This window comes from Crinia signifera, chromosome 8 (assembly GCF_055691185.1).
Source record: "Crinia signifera chromosome 8, ASM5569118v1, whole genome shotgun sequence".
Classification (NCBI taxonomy): Eukaryota; Metazoa; Chordata; class Amphibia; order Anura; family Myobatrachidae; genus Crinia; species Crinia signifera.
The window spans coordinates 83,225,971-83,245,303 of NC_139224.1; the positions used below are offsets into that span (position 1 = coordinate 83,225,971).

The 19,333-nt window shown below is 39.5% G+C and overlaps 1 protein-coding gene across 1 annotated transcript in view; it reads right to left on the minus strand.

Annotated features, from left to right (window-relative positions):
* The window catches only part of HMCN1 (hemicentin 1), a 362,739-nt gene that overhangs the window by 154,793 nt on the left and 188,613 nt on the right, over window positions 1-19,333 (minus strand). Inside the window, 12 exon segments of the mRNA XM_083156769.1 lie at window positions 1,312-1,443; window positions 2,772-2,853; window positions 3,211-3,407; window positions 3,503-3,616; window positions 4,440-4,601; window positions 5,845-5,941; window positions 9,802-9,989; window positions 12,485-12,598; window positions 13,184-13,387; window positions 15,846-15,990; window positions 18,125-18,270; window positions 18,358-18,471. Coding sequence (XP_083012895.1) covers window positions 1,312-1,443; window positions 2,772-2,853; window positions 3,211-3,407; window positions 3,503-3,616; window positions 4,440-4,601; window positions 5,845-5,941; window positions 9,802-9,989; window positions 12,485-12,598; window positions 13,184-13,387; window positions 15,846-15,990; window positions 18,125-18,270; window positions 18,358-18,471 — 1,695 coding nt within the window.

A 19,333-nucleotide genomic window follows, 5' to 3' on the forward strand; every position in this document is an offset into this window, starting at 1 on the left:
GCCCATAGATTTTTAGTGTAATTTACACGTTATGGCCACATAAGTGCCACATAATGCCCTCAGTAGGGTTGCATCATTTGAATTAATTAATTTTAAACATTTAATTACACATGTCAGAAGCCCCACGCTGACCCTTCATGGGAGAGACCTACACCCCCATGCCACAGTGAGAGACCTACACCCCCAAGGGGCAGTGAGGGCTATTGCTACCCACTGACTACAGTATGAGAAAGTGTGAAAGTCATTCACATCAACAAGTGACTAATGTTATGAAGAGTGCCACAGTTTGATATGGGAGACCGAACCATAAAAAAGAATGAAGCAGTTGATAAAAAAAATAGGGTTCACCAGGGTAGTATACAACTAGAAAATCCATAAAAATGTGTAAACAATTTAAGGAATGTGAAGAGAGTACTGGGTAAACTTGGAAGCAGAGCCGGATTTAGACCTCATGGGACTCTAGGTAAGAAACCAGTTTGGGGCCCTCTCCCTCAAACAATACATAGAACTATATTTTCATTCCTGATTCATGTCCTGACATTATATTTATGTCATATTTCCACCTTATAGTAATGCCCTTAAAACATTATGCCACACTGCAATGCCCCTTACACATTATACCACACACCGTAATGCCCATTACATATTATGCCAAACACTGTCATGTCTAATACATATTACTGTATATCACACACTGTAATGTCTATTACAAATACTACACACCGTAATACCTATTAAATACTATGCCATACACCATAATGCGTATTAAAAATGATAACACACTGTAATTCCCATTACATATTATACCACACAGTAATGCCTATTAAATATTATACCTCACACCGTAGTGCCTATTACATATTGGCCATTATTCAGATCTGATAGCAGAACAAATTTGTTCACAAAATGGGCAAAACCATGTGCACTGCAGGTGGGGCAGATGTAACATGTGCAGGAACACACTTTTCACAATCCACTCGCAATTAATTGACAAGAAGCCAGAAAAGACGCAGGTGTATTCAACCATATTCAGGGATTCTGCTTGCTTGCATAGACTGGGAAAAGCATTAAATGTGAGATAGTTACATATGGATTTGCAGCTGTCCTGCAATATTTGCAGAAGTCATTTGCAGACTTGCACAGGGCGAGTTTTTACTCGGTCTGGTCTGATCGGTCCAGTCTGATCGCAGGCCTCTGCAAATTCAAACTGGATCAGATCTGAATCAGGCCCTAGGTTCCCAATGTAACATTCCTTTAATTGAAGTTTTTGTAATACAAATATTTCCTTATATTAAAAAACAAAACACTTACTTATCTGATTTCCATCCTTAAACCAGTTTATTGTTGGTGTAGGAATCCCATAAGCATCACAGGAAAAGGAAACAGAGTTTAGGATAGTTCCATTGTGATACTCCTCCTGTGGGCCTTGTATACTTGGAGGAACTAAGAAGAGATTGTATGTTTATTTTAAGGGGATAATTTTTATTAACAGTTAACCTTTATCACTGTAAAAATAAGCCTACACAATTTCATTTAATTGGCATTTGAACTAGTTTTTTAGTTGAGGCAATAATATATTTCGCTTGTCACTAAGGTTTACATGTTGGGATTGAGCAATATATACATGAAGACAGATGCACTAAGTTTGGACAGTGATACAATGTGAGAGAAATAATACCATCCATTTATCTCCTGTTATGTTTATAACACAGCCTGTAACATGGCAGATAGGCCATAGGCTGGTAGGAAGATAATTTATCTATCTCAACTGTATCACTCTCCAATGCTTAGTCCATCTCCCCCATGGTGTTAGATGATGAACTTGGTCACTTTCTTAGTCTCTCTGGTGGTTGCTGAGACAACAATTTACCAAGCATTCTGTCATTTGTCTCAACATACAGCCACTGGGTCACAAATGCATAAAAATATGAATGATACTGACCGATAGCCAGTAATATCACAGCACATGCAATGCTTGCATTCCACTAGTGGGGCACATTTATTAAGCCTGGTGAAGTGATAAATTGGCTGGTGATAATGCACCAGCCAATCAGCTCCTAACTGTTAAATTACAGTCTGGGTTTGAAAAATGACACTTAGGAGCAGAATGGCTGGTGTATTATCACTGGACACTTTATCACTTCACCAATCTTACTAAGTGAGACCCACTATTCTAAAGGTATGATATATTACGTAAGGTGAAAAAGAGCTCCATTCCACTGTCCTTTTCACACAAGCACTTTTAAATTTGGAGCTACTGTAAGTTGGAAAGTCATAATTTTATTTATTTTTTTACACATATTGAATTATATTATTATTAGTTGAAAAATCTTTATACAGGTTGAGTATCCCTTATCCAAAATGCTCGGGACCAGGAGAATTTTGGATAACGGATTATTCCGTATTTCGGAATATTTTAATATTTCAATGATGTATCTTGAGGTATCTTGCATTTATGTTGTATATATACATCAACCACATGAAATAAACACAAATATATTTTATTTGTGCATAAAACAAGGTTTCAAAACATGAAACAAAGTTTGTGTACAATCTCAGGCACTGAATATAAATGCCAAGCAATCATTGTCTTGTACATATATAGTGCCAGTTACATATCATTCCCTCAGTAGTGCTGTCACAGATGTCCCCAGTAAGTTTTTAGCAAAAAAAAAATGTTTTGGTTCACTTTGTGGAATGTATGGTTTTCAGAATAATTCGGATAACGGATATTTGGATACGGGATACTCAACCTGTATATAATCACTTACCATGAACATTCAGCAAAAATTTCTTCCTGTCTTGTCCTACAACATTTGTTGCGATACATTCATATTCTCCAGTATCAGATACCTGAAATAAATAATGAAAGTGCCCCTTTTAACTGTAACATTATATAGTACAGTAAATAAAATAAAATGTATTTGTTTTTACATTAGTCAGCACAAACATAATCTGCAGCACTTTACAGAGAATATTTGGCCATTGCCTGCCCCAGTGCAGCTAACACACAAGCACACACTATGGTAACCTAAGGAAGCCCACACAAGCATCGGGGAACATGCAGGTTGGATGAAACCAAGACCTTGGTGTCGTGGGGCAGTTATGGTAACCATTACCACATCCATGCTGCCCATTTGGTCAAGTGACTCATTTCTCCATCAAATCTCCTCAAATCACACAACAAAGCTTAAGATAAATTTCTGTTACCTGAACATTCTTAATATTTAGTGTATGTCCTCCATTTAGGATTCTGTAGTTAGCATAATTCACAAGCAGCTGGCCATTCTTATACCAGCTGATGACAGGAGGTGGGATCGCATCTGATTCACATTCCATCAGGAAGGATGTAGCAATGTTGGCCTCAATAATGGAATCACTGCTACCACCGAGGATTGTAGGAGGGACTGCAATGAGAATTCAAATATTAGACCATTTCCTTACTGTAATTCTAACACTGTATTTAATTATCTGCAATGCTGTAGGTAATGATAAAACAAACCATAGACATTAAGTGAGAATCTTTTCTTGCTCTCTCCGGCTTGGTTATTTGCTATACATTCATATTCCCCAGCGTCTGACAGTTTGGTTTGAGGGATCTGCAATATCCTGCCACCTAGAGAGGATACAGTTAAATGTATGAGCAAGTTTAGGCTTCATAGCAAAAAGAACTGTATTCATAATAACATTGTATCAAATCCTATACAGCCAGCTGATTCTGTACTAAAGACAGTATTAAGAATCTAGTCAAAATCCAAAGTTACTTAGAGGCACACACAATTCATGCAGTTAGGCTAGGTACTGTACCCAGCGAAATCAGAGGCAGCAAGCGGCAATTGGGGGGGAGGGATTTCAGGGGGCGAGCCATACGTACTGCAGCATGTCCATTGTTAATGATGTGTTCCATCGTCTGTACATGCAGGATGAAGTAGGGCATCATAAATGACCAGAGGAAGTGCATCTACAACTACCTATTCCAGGACATTGTAAAGTCCGGCAACACAACCCCTCCCGACTCTGGTCTTAATTACAAGACTGTCCGGAGTAATCCTACATGGATGGTAACCCTAGGAAGCGTGTGTCGATGACAATATGGAGCATGCACACTAAGTAATATTATAAACGAAGAGGCAAAATGAGTAATATTTCAAATATTGCTTATTATGTATGGGACTTTAAGAGTTTAAACTTTATTAAATCCGTGAAGGGCTACAATTACCCTATAGGTTATGTATGCGTAGAAATAAGGAGTACTGCTCAGGGGGCATCATTACACAGTATGTATATAGTATACTTACTAAAGCTTTTCCCCAGTCCCTCATTTACGGAATGCATCAATGATGTGATTATGGATGAGCAGCTAATTAAACATGTGAATTATTAAAGTTGAAAATTAAAAACTTTTTTTCTACCTTGGATTGTGTATAAATCATTCTTACCTGGCACAATAAAAATATGTTTGCCACTGCTAAGGACAGCACCATCCTTATGCCAGGTTATTGAAGGTGGCGGAAATCCAGTTACTTCACATGTCAGAGAAATAAAATTATTTTCTACAACAGTGACATTTTCAGCGATACTGCCTGCGACTCTGGGAGGAACTGCAACAAATGTAGGGAGATGGATTTGATCATTTATTGTTCCTTCAAAATTTTAAATGTTAGAAAGTTTATCCGTATATTAACTAAGGACAAATTAGACTGTTCTATTATCTGTTATGTTACGTATGCATTTATAATTCAATTTGTATTTTTTTTTATTAGAACAATGATTGACAGATAAAACTATGACATAAACTATTGTTTAATATAGAAATACCTTAAATCTTTCACTGAAAAACTTAGCAAAATAAAATGGAAAGAAATAAAGTACCAACCAATTTGCTTCTGTCATTTTTCAAACACAGCCTATGAAGAGACAGTTGCATGCTGATTGGTTAGTACCAGTGGCAAGTTTTACCGAAGTGCTGCAAGGTCCAATAAAATTTACACTGTGACTGGCAGTGACTTCCCACTGGAAGTGCTACCTGCCAATTATACACATAATAGGCAGCCACTGGGGGATGTGTTTTCTCTCTCTGGGACTTCCAGTCTAAACTATGATTAGCAGAGAGCATGCTTCGAGTAGAAAGCCTTTCCATTCCTTTTGTTCAGCCCTACCTGGCTTTTGTGGGCTGCAGTTGACACAGTCCATAGGGGCTGGTGTTTTGAGCTTACAGGCATGCGCTGGTCTTGGGACCTGACAGATCCAGCCAGCCTGAGCCTATCTCCTTTGCTCCTGTTGTTCAACGCATGGGAAGTGGCAGTCCCCCTCATTAATTGGGGGGACCACTGCTGGTTAGTACATTTTCTGCCTCTACTTCATCTCACTCCAAACTTTGATAAATCTTCCACTTAATCCACTAAAAATGAGTTAGTTTGCATAAGATTAACTGTAAATGTTGTCTCTATCAGACCATTTCAATTAACTTCTCCATCAAAACAATTAATACAGTAATATTCTGATTTAAATCATATGACAGAGCTCTCAAGGAACAAAGTGGCTGTCAATCCCTTCTTAATGAGGACTTTCCACTTTATGTTTAAAATAGATAAAGCTTTCCCAGGCTGCCATTTGTGCTTATTTTCCCTGCAACAGTGCTACCAGTTATCCATAGCTAGGGGATCCTACCTGTTATTTAAAGGGACCAAGATCATTAATAAAATATCTAACCACTATAACTACATTGTTAAATGTATTCTAGGAATGGCACAAAAATTATTATTGTTCCATCATAAATTCCTGACAATTAACGCTAACCTCACTACAATTTCCTACTGACTGAATGTAATTTATATTTTTTACCATGAATGTTTACGTTGAACAGCTTCTGTGCACTTCCTGCTGCATTCTCAACAATGCAGATATATCGTCCAGTATCCATTAACTGAGCATTTAAGATCTAAAAAACACAACAAAAGCAGTAAATACTGTATTAGACCTATAGCGGTACACATTATTGCATTGCATACTACTGTATGTAACACAGCTGTAGAATCTTGCAAAGGTGATTGAATCGGTTTGTCAAGGGATGAGTCATAAAATAACACGTTTTTCACTTTGTCCAGCATAAAAAATTTGGAACATCAGAAAACATTTGAATCTCCTGCAGCTTTTATATTACTTATTGATTTTGTTATTTCTGTACCGCTAAGATATATTTCATTTGTATTTTAAAATGCAAGTTCTTCTAAATCGCAAAAGAGTTGCCTTCACTCCCACAATGGCTGGTCGACTTCTGCAATATTGGGAGATCTCCTGCTCTATGGAATAGACAGACAAACACCTGCAACTCTATTGTGCATATTACAAGAAATAGGGGTAGGTGTATTAAGCAGTGATAAGGAAGGAGAAGTGTTAAAGTGCCTGGCAGGGCCGGTGCAAGGCACCGGAGCTCCCCAGGCGAGTCGGGGTGGGGGCGCCCGGTGCCTGGGGGGGTGGTGGTGGTACCTGTGGTGGACGCTGTCGGCGTCCCTGCTGTGCTGGAGCGGGCAGGGGTGTCCGTGCCGCGGGGGTACCTGAGGCGCTGTCACTGTATAAAGCTGCTGGTGGCAGCGGGGTCCCTGCAGTGAATAGAGAATAACTAGCGCTATGCGCGCGACGGCGCGGGAAGCGCTTTTGATTTTGAAAACACTTGCCGCACGCTGATTGGCAAGTGGTTTCAAACCCAGAAGCACTTCCCGTGCCTTCGCACGCATAGCGCTAGTTATTCTCTATTCACTGCAGGGACCCCGCTGCCGCCAGCAGCTTTATACAGTGACAGCGCCGCAGGTAACTCCACGGCACGGACACCCCTGCCCTCTCCAGCACTGCAGGGATGCCGACAGCTATATGCTGGGGGTGAGGGGCGAACTGCCGCCCTCCTGGTGCCTGGTACTTTATCACCGGCCAATCAGCTCCTGACTGTTAGGTTAAAGGCTGGGTTTAAAAATGGACAGTTAGGAGCTTATTGGCCAGTAATAAAGTACCAGGCACTTTATTACTTCCCCTCCCTTATCACTGCTTCATACATCTTCCCCATAGTCACAGACATTGACAGCTTTTGTTATATGTGCATTAATCTAGTGTTTTCAATGAGCATAATGTAACTTCTCAATCAAAACAATAAATAATGTTTAAATTTAAATATGACAGAGCTCTCAAGGAACAAAGTGGCTGTCAACTTTGGACAATCCCTTCTTAACCAGGACTTTACACTTTATTATACCTACCAACTTCGAGTCTATGTGAAAAAGGGAATTAGGGGGCCTGTCTTGCCAAAAAGGGGGCATAGCCTATAATCGCGTCTTCATGCGAGGCCACACCCCAATTTTGATGTGTGGGGGCATGGCCCAGAGGCCATGGGGGAAATTTACTAAAGGAAATTTGTAAAAAAATAGGTGTATTTGTATCCAGAAATACACTTATTTTTGACATTTACTATCCCGAAAATACGGCAATTCGTACTCGTATTGATGTGCTATCAATACGAATACGAATTGCCGTATTTTTGGGATAGTAAATGTAAAAATAAGTGTATTTATGGATACAAATACACCTATTTTTTACAAATTTTACTTTAGTAAATTTACCCCTATATGTCATATATATGTATATGTCCTCATACAGCTTTGCTGCAATCATGCCAAGTATACCCTCTGCAGTCATGCTAAACAGGCCCTGGCATGTGGTAACAGATGCATTAGGTGAGGTAACCATGCACGAGGTGGCGATAGGTTATATCTGGACTCTCTGCTGGACTTATTCCATCACAGGATGGATTTAACCTGTCAGCAGCTTTGCCAGAGGACCCTGTTTTTATGCTGTATCATTCATGTTCATGCACTGTAAGTGCAACATATTAAATGCATCTATTTTTATTACCATTGATTTGAACTATTTGCCTCTTTGTGGTCTCCCCTATATTATGAGACGGGAGACTTCATTTGCAGTTATTCCTGACAAAGAATGTATTGAGAGGACAATTGCAGATCACCATATAATATAGGACAACAGTGGTGTAAGTAGAAAAAACGACTCCGTGGCACTGTGCCGCGCGCCTTCAAAAATGGGCGTGGTCAGGTTCATGGTCATATGACACTAGGGGGAGTGGCTGGAATATTGCACACTGAAGGCACGCGGCCAAAATTTACACAGTAATGCCTGTTACGCGTCACACACCCAATACATATGACCCATGGCATAATGCCTCTTACACATTATGCCCCACACCATAATGTTCATTGCACCGCTGCCGAACAAGTGATGCCCATAACTAATATGCCCCCGCAGTGCCAGATATGCCCCCACAGTGCCACACATATGCCCCCAGTGCCAGATATCATATGCCCCCACTGTTCCAGATATGCCCCCACAGTGCCACACATATTCCCCCAGTAACAGATATGCTCCCACAGTGCCACAACTATGCCCCCAGTGCCAGATATGCCCCCACAGTACCACACATAAATGCCCCCACAATTCCAGAACAAGTAAGCAGCAGCACAACTCACCCTCCGTGAGTGACTCCTGCGGGGCTAGCTGTGTCCGGTCCGGTCTCCTCTCCGCCCCTCCAGTCCCCCGCTGCTTCTGCTTCCCTGGGGAGGGGAATGCATCTCAGGCTTCACTGTGTCCCTGACTCTGACTGTGTGATTGGGCCGTCAGCCAATCATATGTCGCGGGCTAGCTCCTGATTGGCTCCCAGCCCGCGAGCTCTGATTGGCTGACAGGTGACAGCCCAGTCACAGTGACACAGGGAGGGGAAGGAGAGATGCATGATGCGTTCCCCCCAAAGGGAATCAACTGTGGCAGGGCGGCGGAGCCCACGCCCCCCGTCACTTACATATGCTCGCATGTGCATTAAACACTTCTGGGGTATTTCTTATGGCGGTATGGGGTACCGGCAATATATCTATTGCCGGTACGCCGTACCGCCCCTGTAGGACCATATCATTCTTTATCTTAACCTTTGTGTGAGGCGGTGATTTAGGCTACTATACATGGTCCCATCTGGAGTGCTTTGTTAAGCTGTGTAATCTACTTTGTATCATTGTTCTCCTGAATGTTTTCTTCATGTTATTCTATTGGCACTAGCTTTTTAAGAAACACATGTTGGTTTATGCGTACTTTATCCTGAAACGTTACCTCTATATATGTTCTGCATACAGAACAACCAACTATTATATAAGACCTTAGAACAAAATGGACTCTAGCCTCTGTAATTTACATGTATTTCTAGACAGACACATCCCCTATTTTATAATAGTAGAGATAATCAAATGATAGATAATCAAATTACTGCCTTTGACACAGATGATGGGGGGGGGGGGGGGTGTCTGAGAATAGGTCTGTTATTAATCTCAACCTGCTGCATACTACTAAGCCAATCCGGTTGTGAGAGAACTGTGGCTTTAAATAAATTCATACAGCAGACTGGTCAAAAAATCCTGCCTCTTTGTTGTTTGTTATTAATTAGAACACAGCTGTATATTAACATCAGGACCTTGATGGTCAGAAATTGATAAATATCCGACTATATTTTATTTACATATATTTATTAATTTTGTATTTTATTGTTGTCCACCGGCCGGTTTATAATTATATTATTGTAATTGTCTTGTTTAAGAAATAGATTTCTGTAATCTCAAAACAACGCAGTCCATATTTTTCTTTAATTTTTGACACGGATGTGACACTTTATTCATGTACTGAAATGCTTCTGCAAATATACATTCTACATGTAAACATATATTTGCTGTTGATAATTACAACTGTAGTGCTGACCTGCAGATATGTCCCACTGGATAAAATCTGATAATGCTTTGCTTCCTTGATCAGTTGTCCATCTTTCTCCCAGCTTACTGTGGGCTCAGGATCACTTTTCACACTGCAGTCTAACAATATTGTTTGATTTGCCAGAGATGTAATATTCTCTGACAAATTTTCACTGGCTCCTTCAAAAGTTGGTGGTACTAAAAACAAATATAAAAACAGCCAAAACATAACAATTCAAAATCTGAACATAAAACATTTGCATTCATAATACCAATAATCTACAATAAAACTGCAAAAATAACACATTTTGTCAATAGAAAAAGACATGCTGTTTACTGAAAACAATGCAAATTCACTTTCTATAGAAATACACATCTTATACTGGGTCAGATGTATTAAACCTGGTGAAAACATAAAGTGGAGATAAAGTAGAAGGTGGTAACGCACCAGCCAATCAGCTATGCTTGAACAATGACAGTTAGGAGTTGATTGGCTGGTGTGTTATTAACTTTCTTTTCACTTTATCTCTTCACCCGGCTTAATATATCTGCCCCATTATTGGTTGCATAAATTTACAAATTATCCATTTTATATAATAAAGCACTCGATTTAATCAAATTATGACATAACCTTAAATACATTTCCAATACTCTATCAGAATTTGAGATATTCTAAATGTTATTTACATATGATATACAGCTGAGTAATAGCTATTTATTCTGTTATCAGTCAATGCCAGAACAGTTCTGTACTACCTGATGTATTATCTTGGTGGTTTTCCTGAAAATTACACTAGGTGAAAGGTTGATTCAATCTCTAAAATATTCACCTCTAAAATATTGAACCAGCGTCCATTTGAGAACCAGAAGAGGATCTTTGTTTACTGCAAAAATACTAAATTCTCTTTGGTTTCAAATAGCTCTAGAGCAATAATATGCTAGACTAGTATTAGGTTGGAGAGATGACTATCCACTCATGGGAGACTAAGGGGGGTATTCAATCTGTGTCGACCTCCCGCAGCCATCTCCCGACGGGGGAAATGGCTGCGGGGCCCTATTCAATGCTATCTCCCCCGACAGCATTGAACAGGGTTTCTGCGCAGAACAAGCCCGACATCACAAGCTGTCCTGCTCGTTCTGCCGAGAAAAGCCGGAAATAGGCGAACTCCCGGCCGGAGCTCGTCTATTTTCGTCCTCAACTCGCGGCCACGCCCCCTTCTCACCGTTCGGCGGCCGGGACATTGAATCCCGACCGTCGAGCTCCAGTCGAGCCAAGCGAGAACGGGACAGGGGCACGGCTGTCGAGCTTGCTCGACAGCCGTTCCCCTAACATTGAATACCCCTCTAAGGGGGAAATTTTACTAAGCTGGGAGTTCTGTTTCACCTGGGATGTTGCTACGGGCAAACAATCAGAATCTACTTTAGCATCTTCTAGAAGATAATAGGTTGTATCTGATTGGTTGATCATAGCTACATCCCATGTATAAGAACTAAAACTTAATGAAATTCCCCCTAAGATCTTGGCCATTGCTCTCACACGATTCTGGAGTCATGTCAAGTATTCTGTCAAGTTTACCAGGTTTTCCAGGTAAGGAATGACTGTCACTCCTTGACCCTCAGAAGCACTGCTATAACTGCTATTACTGTATCTTTGTGAATAGCTGAAGCCATGCTAAAATATTTAATGAAGACAATGGACTGCAGATCTGAGAAGGTGTGAGAATTGTGTGAGTTTGTTATTATATCACTATAACTGTATTAAACTGACTGATTTCACATTGCAAATTTAGGAAAAAGTAATTTATCTCATACACATTAACCCCTTCCCGACATTTGAAGTGCATTTATGTCATGGCCGGGATGTACTTCCCGACGCATGGCATAAATGTACGTCATGACTTTAAACTGTCACTGCGTCTATAGACGTGGTGACAGAGGGACGATGGCTGCTGTCCCTGACAGCAGACATCTTCCCTCGTAGCCCAGGGGGGGCAGCGATGCCCCCCCCCATCGGCGATCGCTGTGATTGGCTGTTCAAATGTGAACAGCCAATTGCAGCGTTTTCTGTGTTCTGTGTATAATTTTGTCTCTGCTGCCCCCTAGTGTCCAAAAAAATTAAAAGGAGGTTGAAATAATGATGGTAAAATAAAGTAGACATATGGTCTTTGTTAGTTATTAACTATTTTGAGTGGTATGATTATTTGTCTCACAAGCAGAAAATGTAACATTTTGCAAATTGCAAAATGTTCAATTTTTTTATGACATTTTGGTATTTTTCACAAAAAAAAAACAGACTGTATCGACCAAAATTTACCACTAACTTAAAGTACAATGTGTCACGAGAAAACAATCTCAAAATCACTGGGATAAGTAAAAGCAATAAAAAGTTATCCCCACATAAAGTGATACATGTCAGATTTGAAAAAAAGGGCTCTGTCAGGAAGGCAAAAACAGGCTGCGGCGGTAAGGGGTTAATAATGTGATAGGGCCTTAAGCTTTGAGGTCTAAAATATTTTGGTTACTCATTTAATGATTTATTAAATCTAACTGCATTTCCCTTTTCTCTAGTGCATGTGTTCCATTCAATGAAGGGGTGGGTTAAAGACTTGCAAGATAAATCACCAGTTTTTACAGATGCTTTTCCGTATAGTATAAAAGCACAGGGTTTAGTAATATGAATGTAGAATACTTACATAGCACCCGGACATTATACTCAAGGGAATCTTTTCCTGCTTCATTTATAGCAACACAAGAATAGGATCCAGCATCCTCTATTTGTGCCCTTGCAATCTGTAGGCTGTGTCCTCCTAATTAGAAGCATGTTTACAGTGAGAATAGTTAAAGCTAAACATATGGACAAATATTCAAATCATTCTAGTGCATTTCTTCTGTACATTACTGTGGCACATGTATGATAACCCATACCTCAATCATTTTATAGAGGGTCCCTTCTGTAAGTCTTGCTGCCCTGAAGAAGTGTACATAAATAACCATCTTAATGACATTGTGGGCCCTAGGCAAAGCAGTGTGCTGTACCCCTACTTTAGTTAATAAAATCCTAACTTGGCTATCAGCCATCAAGTAATTAGCATGCTTACAGCCATTATCTGTCTGGCTGCAGGCCGGTAGAGAATGTTTCCTGGCAGTCCTAATTTTGTGTAATGTGTAATCAAAGCAGACGTGCAGCAATCTCTATTAACTACAAAAGTAACTATGGAGGCACCAGCAAACTTCTGCTTGAAGGCCCCTAGAATTGCGGGGCCCTAAGGCAGCTGCCCAGTAAGCCCATACAATAAGATGGCCCTGAATATAGGGCTTACAGCAGATTGGACTGCTATAATGGTATGAGACAGCTTCAGTAGGGATGTAACCAATGTCATTAACTAGAGTACCTGGTAATATAAATACTTTGTCACTCGAGGTCAGCAAGTTGCCATCTTTATACCATGTGATAGTTGGTGGAGGCACAGCATTGGTTTCACAATAAAGAGAAAATGGGTTGTTGACAATGACATCTTTGTTATCGCCATGCCTTCCAATGATGTTGCTCTTAGCATTCAACAAGAGTCCAGATAGCTTTGGAAAGACTGGAGGCACTAACAAACCAAAAAAACAAAAGCTTTAACTTGTTTTAAAAAAGAACTCAAAACAAATTTGAATATTCATGCAAAATAATGATTGTTGCATTCCCAAAACTCATCCAAATGGAGTATTTAATTACACAGGCAAAAGTGGGACTTTTCTGAGCACCAACAAAGCAGTTGAAGGAACTATGCTGGGGCGTTTCCTACACCCTAGCATAGTAAGGAATATTGATTGAGATCAGGGCATAAAGTGGTCATTTAGAGGCGGGGGAACTAATTTCTCTATGCCAACTAATTACACCCCTTCCCCTCCCCCTCCCCCCATTAGGCATTGACAGGGCCAGTGGTAGGGTTTTTGGCATCCCTCTGCAAACTAGAATGATTTCCTGTAAGAATTACTGTGCAGGGCCAAAGTGGAAGTTAAAATGTTCCACCTCACCATTAGAGGTGGTGGAACTCAGTTCCACCTCGTTCTCCCTCACTTTAACCCCTAATTGAGATACAAACCATCTTAGGTTCTCTGCAAAATACACATTCTGGATATTGAATGAATTTGGAGGATGCAGAGTAGCTCCTGTACAATCAGAGATAATCTACTTTTTTGCTGCAAATTGTGCATCTGTGCATTTTATATGCACACAAGAATCTACACATTTGTCTTTTTTAGATTTGGACACATTTTGTGCTTATATCTATTTATGCTTAGAGAGGCAGAATGGTCGATGCTGTGAGTACAAGAATTGGCAAGCTACTATAGGCATGTGCACTGAACAGAATTAGATGCAAACAAAGATGCATATGGCCTATCAGGATGTGGTCACTTAGGGCCTGATTCTGGTTCACTCGCAAAAGAAAATTATCTCTCTTTTCTAATGGAAAAAAACCATGTTCACTGCAGGGGGGCAGATGTACTGTAATGTGCAGAGAGTGTTAGATTTGAGTATTATTTTCTTCATGAGCATGGTAAATAATGCCTGATTTATTTTTACACTGCAATATAAATACTGTCAGTTTGAAGTACAAACCCTACCCAAATCTAACTCTCTCTGCTCATGTTACAGCCCCCCCCCCCCCCTTGCAGTGCACATGGTTTTATCCATTACAGTGAGAATTTGCTGGTCAACCAGAATCAGGCCCTTAGTGTATGGGTGGTCAAATCCTGGTCTTAAATATGGACTTTAGTTGATGACCTCAAAAGAAAAGTTCTTCAGACAAGTTGTTTAAATCTTTATTGTTACAACTTACCTGAAGGACTGTTTTATGGTATTTTGGAACAACTGGACGATTATGATCTCGCATACACTACCAGGTTTTTAATGTGTGGGCAGCTTAACTTACTAAATGATGCAGAGAGAATATCCCATCCACGTAGTGAACAACAAACCAGTGAACCATGCATACTAAAGTGGGCAAGAGAACCATTTTGAAATAAATCCAATTGTATATTCACCTAATGTTTGGGTAACTATTCACAAAAAAAGTGCTAACAATGTGTTAAATAAATGTGAAGTTGTTCACATGTTTCTCAAAATAAATGTATAAATAAATGTAAAAGTAAAAACTGTTTTCAATGGTAAAAATGAAAATATTAAGGCAATAATTCTGGTGAACTTGCAAAGGCAAATTCCTTCTCAAATGAACAAAACCATGTGCACTGCAGGTGGGGGAGATGTAACTTGTGCAGAGAGAATTATATTTGAGTGGGGTTTTACTTCAAAGTGAGATCTATATTGCAGGAATAAAGCAGTCAGTAATTTTTATTTGCACAGAAACAAAATAACTCACCCAAATTTAAATCTCCCTGCACATGGCTTTGTCCATTTGAGAAAGAATTTGCCTTTTCGAGTGAACCAGAATAAGGGCCTAAGTGCAGCTATTCAAACAAATATTATGCCTAATTCCAGGTACTACAAAATAAAAGTGTGTACATGTAATTATTGAATGAACAAGAGAAAATAGTAAATACAAATATTGTGCAATGGTGATCCTGCATGTGTTTCACAAACTAGATAGAAATATTTACTAAACATAAAACATACTTTATATAGTGTAGACGTCTGCAATCGTTTCACCTCAGACATTAATAAAACTAAAGGCCTGATTTAGCTTTGTTAGCAAAGCAAAACATCAGGTAAACAGGCAAAACCATGCTGCACTGCAGGTGGGGCAGATGTAACATCTACAGACAGTGTTACATTTTGGTGGAGTGTGTTCAAATTGAAATCGAAATCATATTTTTAAAACAAAGTGGTCTTATATCTTTGGGATACATTCAAAAGCAGATAGTATATATACCCTGCCCAGAAACACTATAAATGTATTTTTTTTTAATCTTGTCTTAGATCCATTGAAGAGTTAAACATGGACATTAATTGATAAGACTATGTGAATGCCTAGAGATATTCTTTCTGTTACAAATTCTACCTCATATTACAAAGCAATTATGCAGTTTTAGAGTATTTTTTCTAACCTTGTATGATGACGTCAAAGTCCATTTCATCCTCTCCGGCAATATTGGATGCCACACAGGTGTAACGCCCGGTATCTGACAGCTGTGCTTTATCTACATGAAGCTTAGTTCTATTAACTACCAATGGATTCTCAGTACCAAGTGTCTGTATAAAGACATAAAAATTATGTTGTGTGCAAAAACTTGTTACCAGTGACAGCTCCAGAGGTGGGAGTCCAGCACAGTCCAATATTCAAATAGGGGAGTCACACCAACTGCCGCCCCAAACACTTCCAAACATCACCGGCCAGGAATCTCTAGCAGTTGGTGTGGCTACCCTATTTCAAGTTTGGACTGTGCCCAAATCTGGAGCTGTCCCTGCTTGTTACATTTATCGTTTCTCTACATGAATCAAGATACAAAAAAAAGGCCCAACCAGCCCATGTTGAATCATTGGAACTTTTTAGCTATCCTGATTTGGTGCAAGTATAATAATACTAATAAGTAATAACAAGAATAAATATTACTGCGGAACAATAAGTCCCAGCAAGCACTGCAGCAGTTGATTGCATGGAATGATGATGATGATGATAATAATGATAATAATAATAATAACAGAATGACTGAGGAACACAAAAACACAGATTATAGATATGAGCCTTATGTACAACTATGGGGGGTATTCAATCCCGGACTATATTTTCGCCAGGCGGAAATGTCAGGCATTTCCAACAAGATATGGTCGAATTGACCTTCCAACTATTTATTGTTAGGTCCATATTTCCAACTCCATAGATTGACGAAAATTGTTGCTGATAGTCGGCCGTGGCTGAATACTGAGGGACGATATTTCTGCAGGAAATATTGGCTAACATTGAAAATTTCCCTATGTGTGATGCAAATTCTGTATTGTCATATAAAGTTGGCACTACACCAGTTATAAAGCTGGTGAATAAAGGGCTTCTCATCTTTTCTATTCCCCTTAAGAAATCCAAGGCTTCTGACTTTTTTATTAAGATAAGATAAACCTTTTGGGTTATTATCTTTGGGTATTTTTTAACAATACAATGAATATAAAAAAAGATCATTATCTTTAAAAGTGAAGTATTATAAAATAATATTTAGAAACCAGTGAGATACAGTAGTCACAATAGATATCAGTTGTAGAATATATTTGCATGTATGAGTGTCCCTTGCAGATGTTTAGTTTTTCTATAATGTGAATGGTTAATTTGTTTCTGGGAATCAAAACCTAATTAAATACCAAGGGCAGCACGGATGGTGTAATGGTTAGCATTACTGCCTCACAGCACTGAGGTCATGAGTTCGATCCTCACCATGGCTCTAACGGTGCGGGGTTTGTATATTCTCCCTGTGCTTGCGTGGGTTTACTCCGGGTGCTCCGGTTTCCTCCCACAATCCAAAAATATACAGATAGGGTTGATTGTCTTCTAACAAAATTAACCCTAGAATGTCTGTGTGTCCGTGTACATGTGGTAGGGAATATAGATTGTAAGCTCCACTGGGGCAGGGACTGATGTGAATGTTCAAATATTCTCTGTATAAGAAACTGGTAATAAATAAATAATACCACATTTAAAATATTTATAAAAATATAGAATTTTTTTTTTCTTGGCAAATTAGCATTAAATTAGAATATTATTGGAGATTTGGCTTGACCTCGTGGATATGCTGAACATAATTACTTTAAATCTGTTTTCAATCTAGCAAAAGGTTTACCGAGCACCATATATTTTGTAAATAGGTTTAACTATTGTTCACTACGGATGTTATTATTGCTTAATTTGAGACCTTAAAGTTTGTTAAACTCGAAGGGGGTTATGGAGATTCACAGCTCCTGTATCCTTCACAGAACCTCTATTCATGATGTTGTTCACAGGCTCCCTGGTTAGTCTTGTGGCCCCAAAAGGCGCTCTAAAATTTTGGAGGAGGTGTGTGAGCAAGACTGTGTGCCAAATGTAATAGGGTGTGAGAATCAGAAAGTGAGAGATTGGGAGAGGTTTCCCATTTTTTTTAAAGCGGCAATCATTTACACTGAAAAACCAGTTTGATTTTGCCATGTAATTGAGCTTTAAAAAAAATGGAAAAACTCTCCCAAAATCTCTCTGATTCTCATACTTGTTTATATTTGGCCCAATGTACGTCATTGTAATGAAGCATCAACAAAAGGTAGCCTACAATATATTTACAATCATTAGCAAGAATTTTGTAGCAATAACCTATACGCCAAGAAATGTGATGAAAATACATGAAAAGTAGTGAAGCAAATAGTAACAGACCTGTCCCTCTTTGTACCATGTGACTGTGGCCAGTGGGAATGCCTTCACATCACATTCAAGAGTAAAGTTTGTGTTTACTTTGGCTTTCACTTGCTTTGAAAATATCCCAATTCCTGTAAGATCATCCTTTGTAATTTGGGGTGGAGCTGGAATAAAGAACAAGTGCTCTCTAGTCAATATGCTTCTTTTAAGTCAATGCATATTAGATACTGCAAAACACTCAAATTACGTACTGTAGACTTTCAGATTATAATGATGTTCACCAAGTCCGGCTTCATTAAATGCGATGCAGCTGTATTTCCCTGAACTGCCTTCTTGAGCTCTTAAGATCTGAAGAGTACGCCCTCCTAGGTATAAGAACAAAAATATAATCTGCAGGGTTGGTCATTGTTCCCAGATGTGACAAAAGGTTAGAGGAGACACAAGAGGTAAGTATCATGCTGTATACTACTTATAACCATCCTTGCTTATTCTACAGAATGAGAGAGTAGACTAGGCTCATGGATCCCGCACTGAAGTGGGCAGTCTCAATGCTTGATGAGGCCGCCCACTCACATAAATCTTGCGCCTCCTCTCTGGAATATTGACAAGTAGGGTTTTTTCATTTCACAACATTCCGAAGCCTAAACCATTCATTTTGCATACAAACACAGGATAATATACAACACAGAACTGAACATGGCATTTAGGAATAAACTAAAGGTCTGTGTTAAAAAGAGTATATAAAAAAGCATAGTACCGTACATTTCCAATTAAATGGATTTATTGTACAGTATATCTAACAACTGTTTAACGTAATTCCCACCCAGCAATGTAAGAATGTATTTCCTGTGGTAAGATAAATTACAGATATTTTTAAAAATGATAATAAGTTATGCTGTGTACACACGGCAGCGATAGGGGCTGAAATCGCTGGGAATATGGTCGCTGAGCGACCATAGTGCAAGTGATTGGAGTGTGCACCAGCGATAAATCGCCGGGTGCGCGCTCCCGTTTTCAGCCCCTGAATGGTCGCTGGTCGGAGGAACATGCTCCTCCGACCAGCGACATCCCCTGCCTCTTCACCCAGCAGTGTTTAAATTTTCATCTGCGACCATCTCTGGTCGCAGATGAAAACGGGACACGGGGCAATATGATTGCTGAGCAATATATTGCAAGCAATATATTGCCAGCGATCATATTGCCCCGTGTGTATGCACCTTAAGTCAG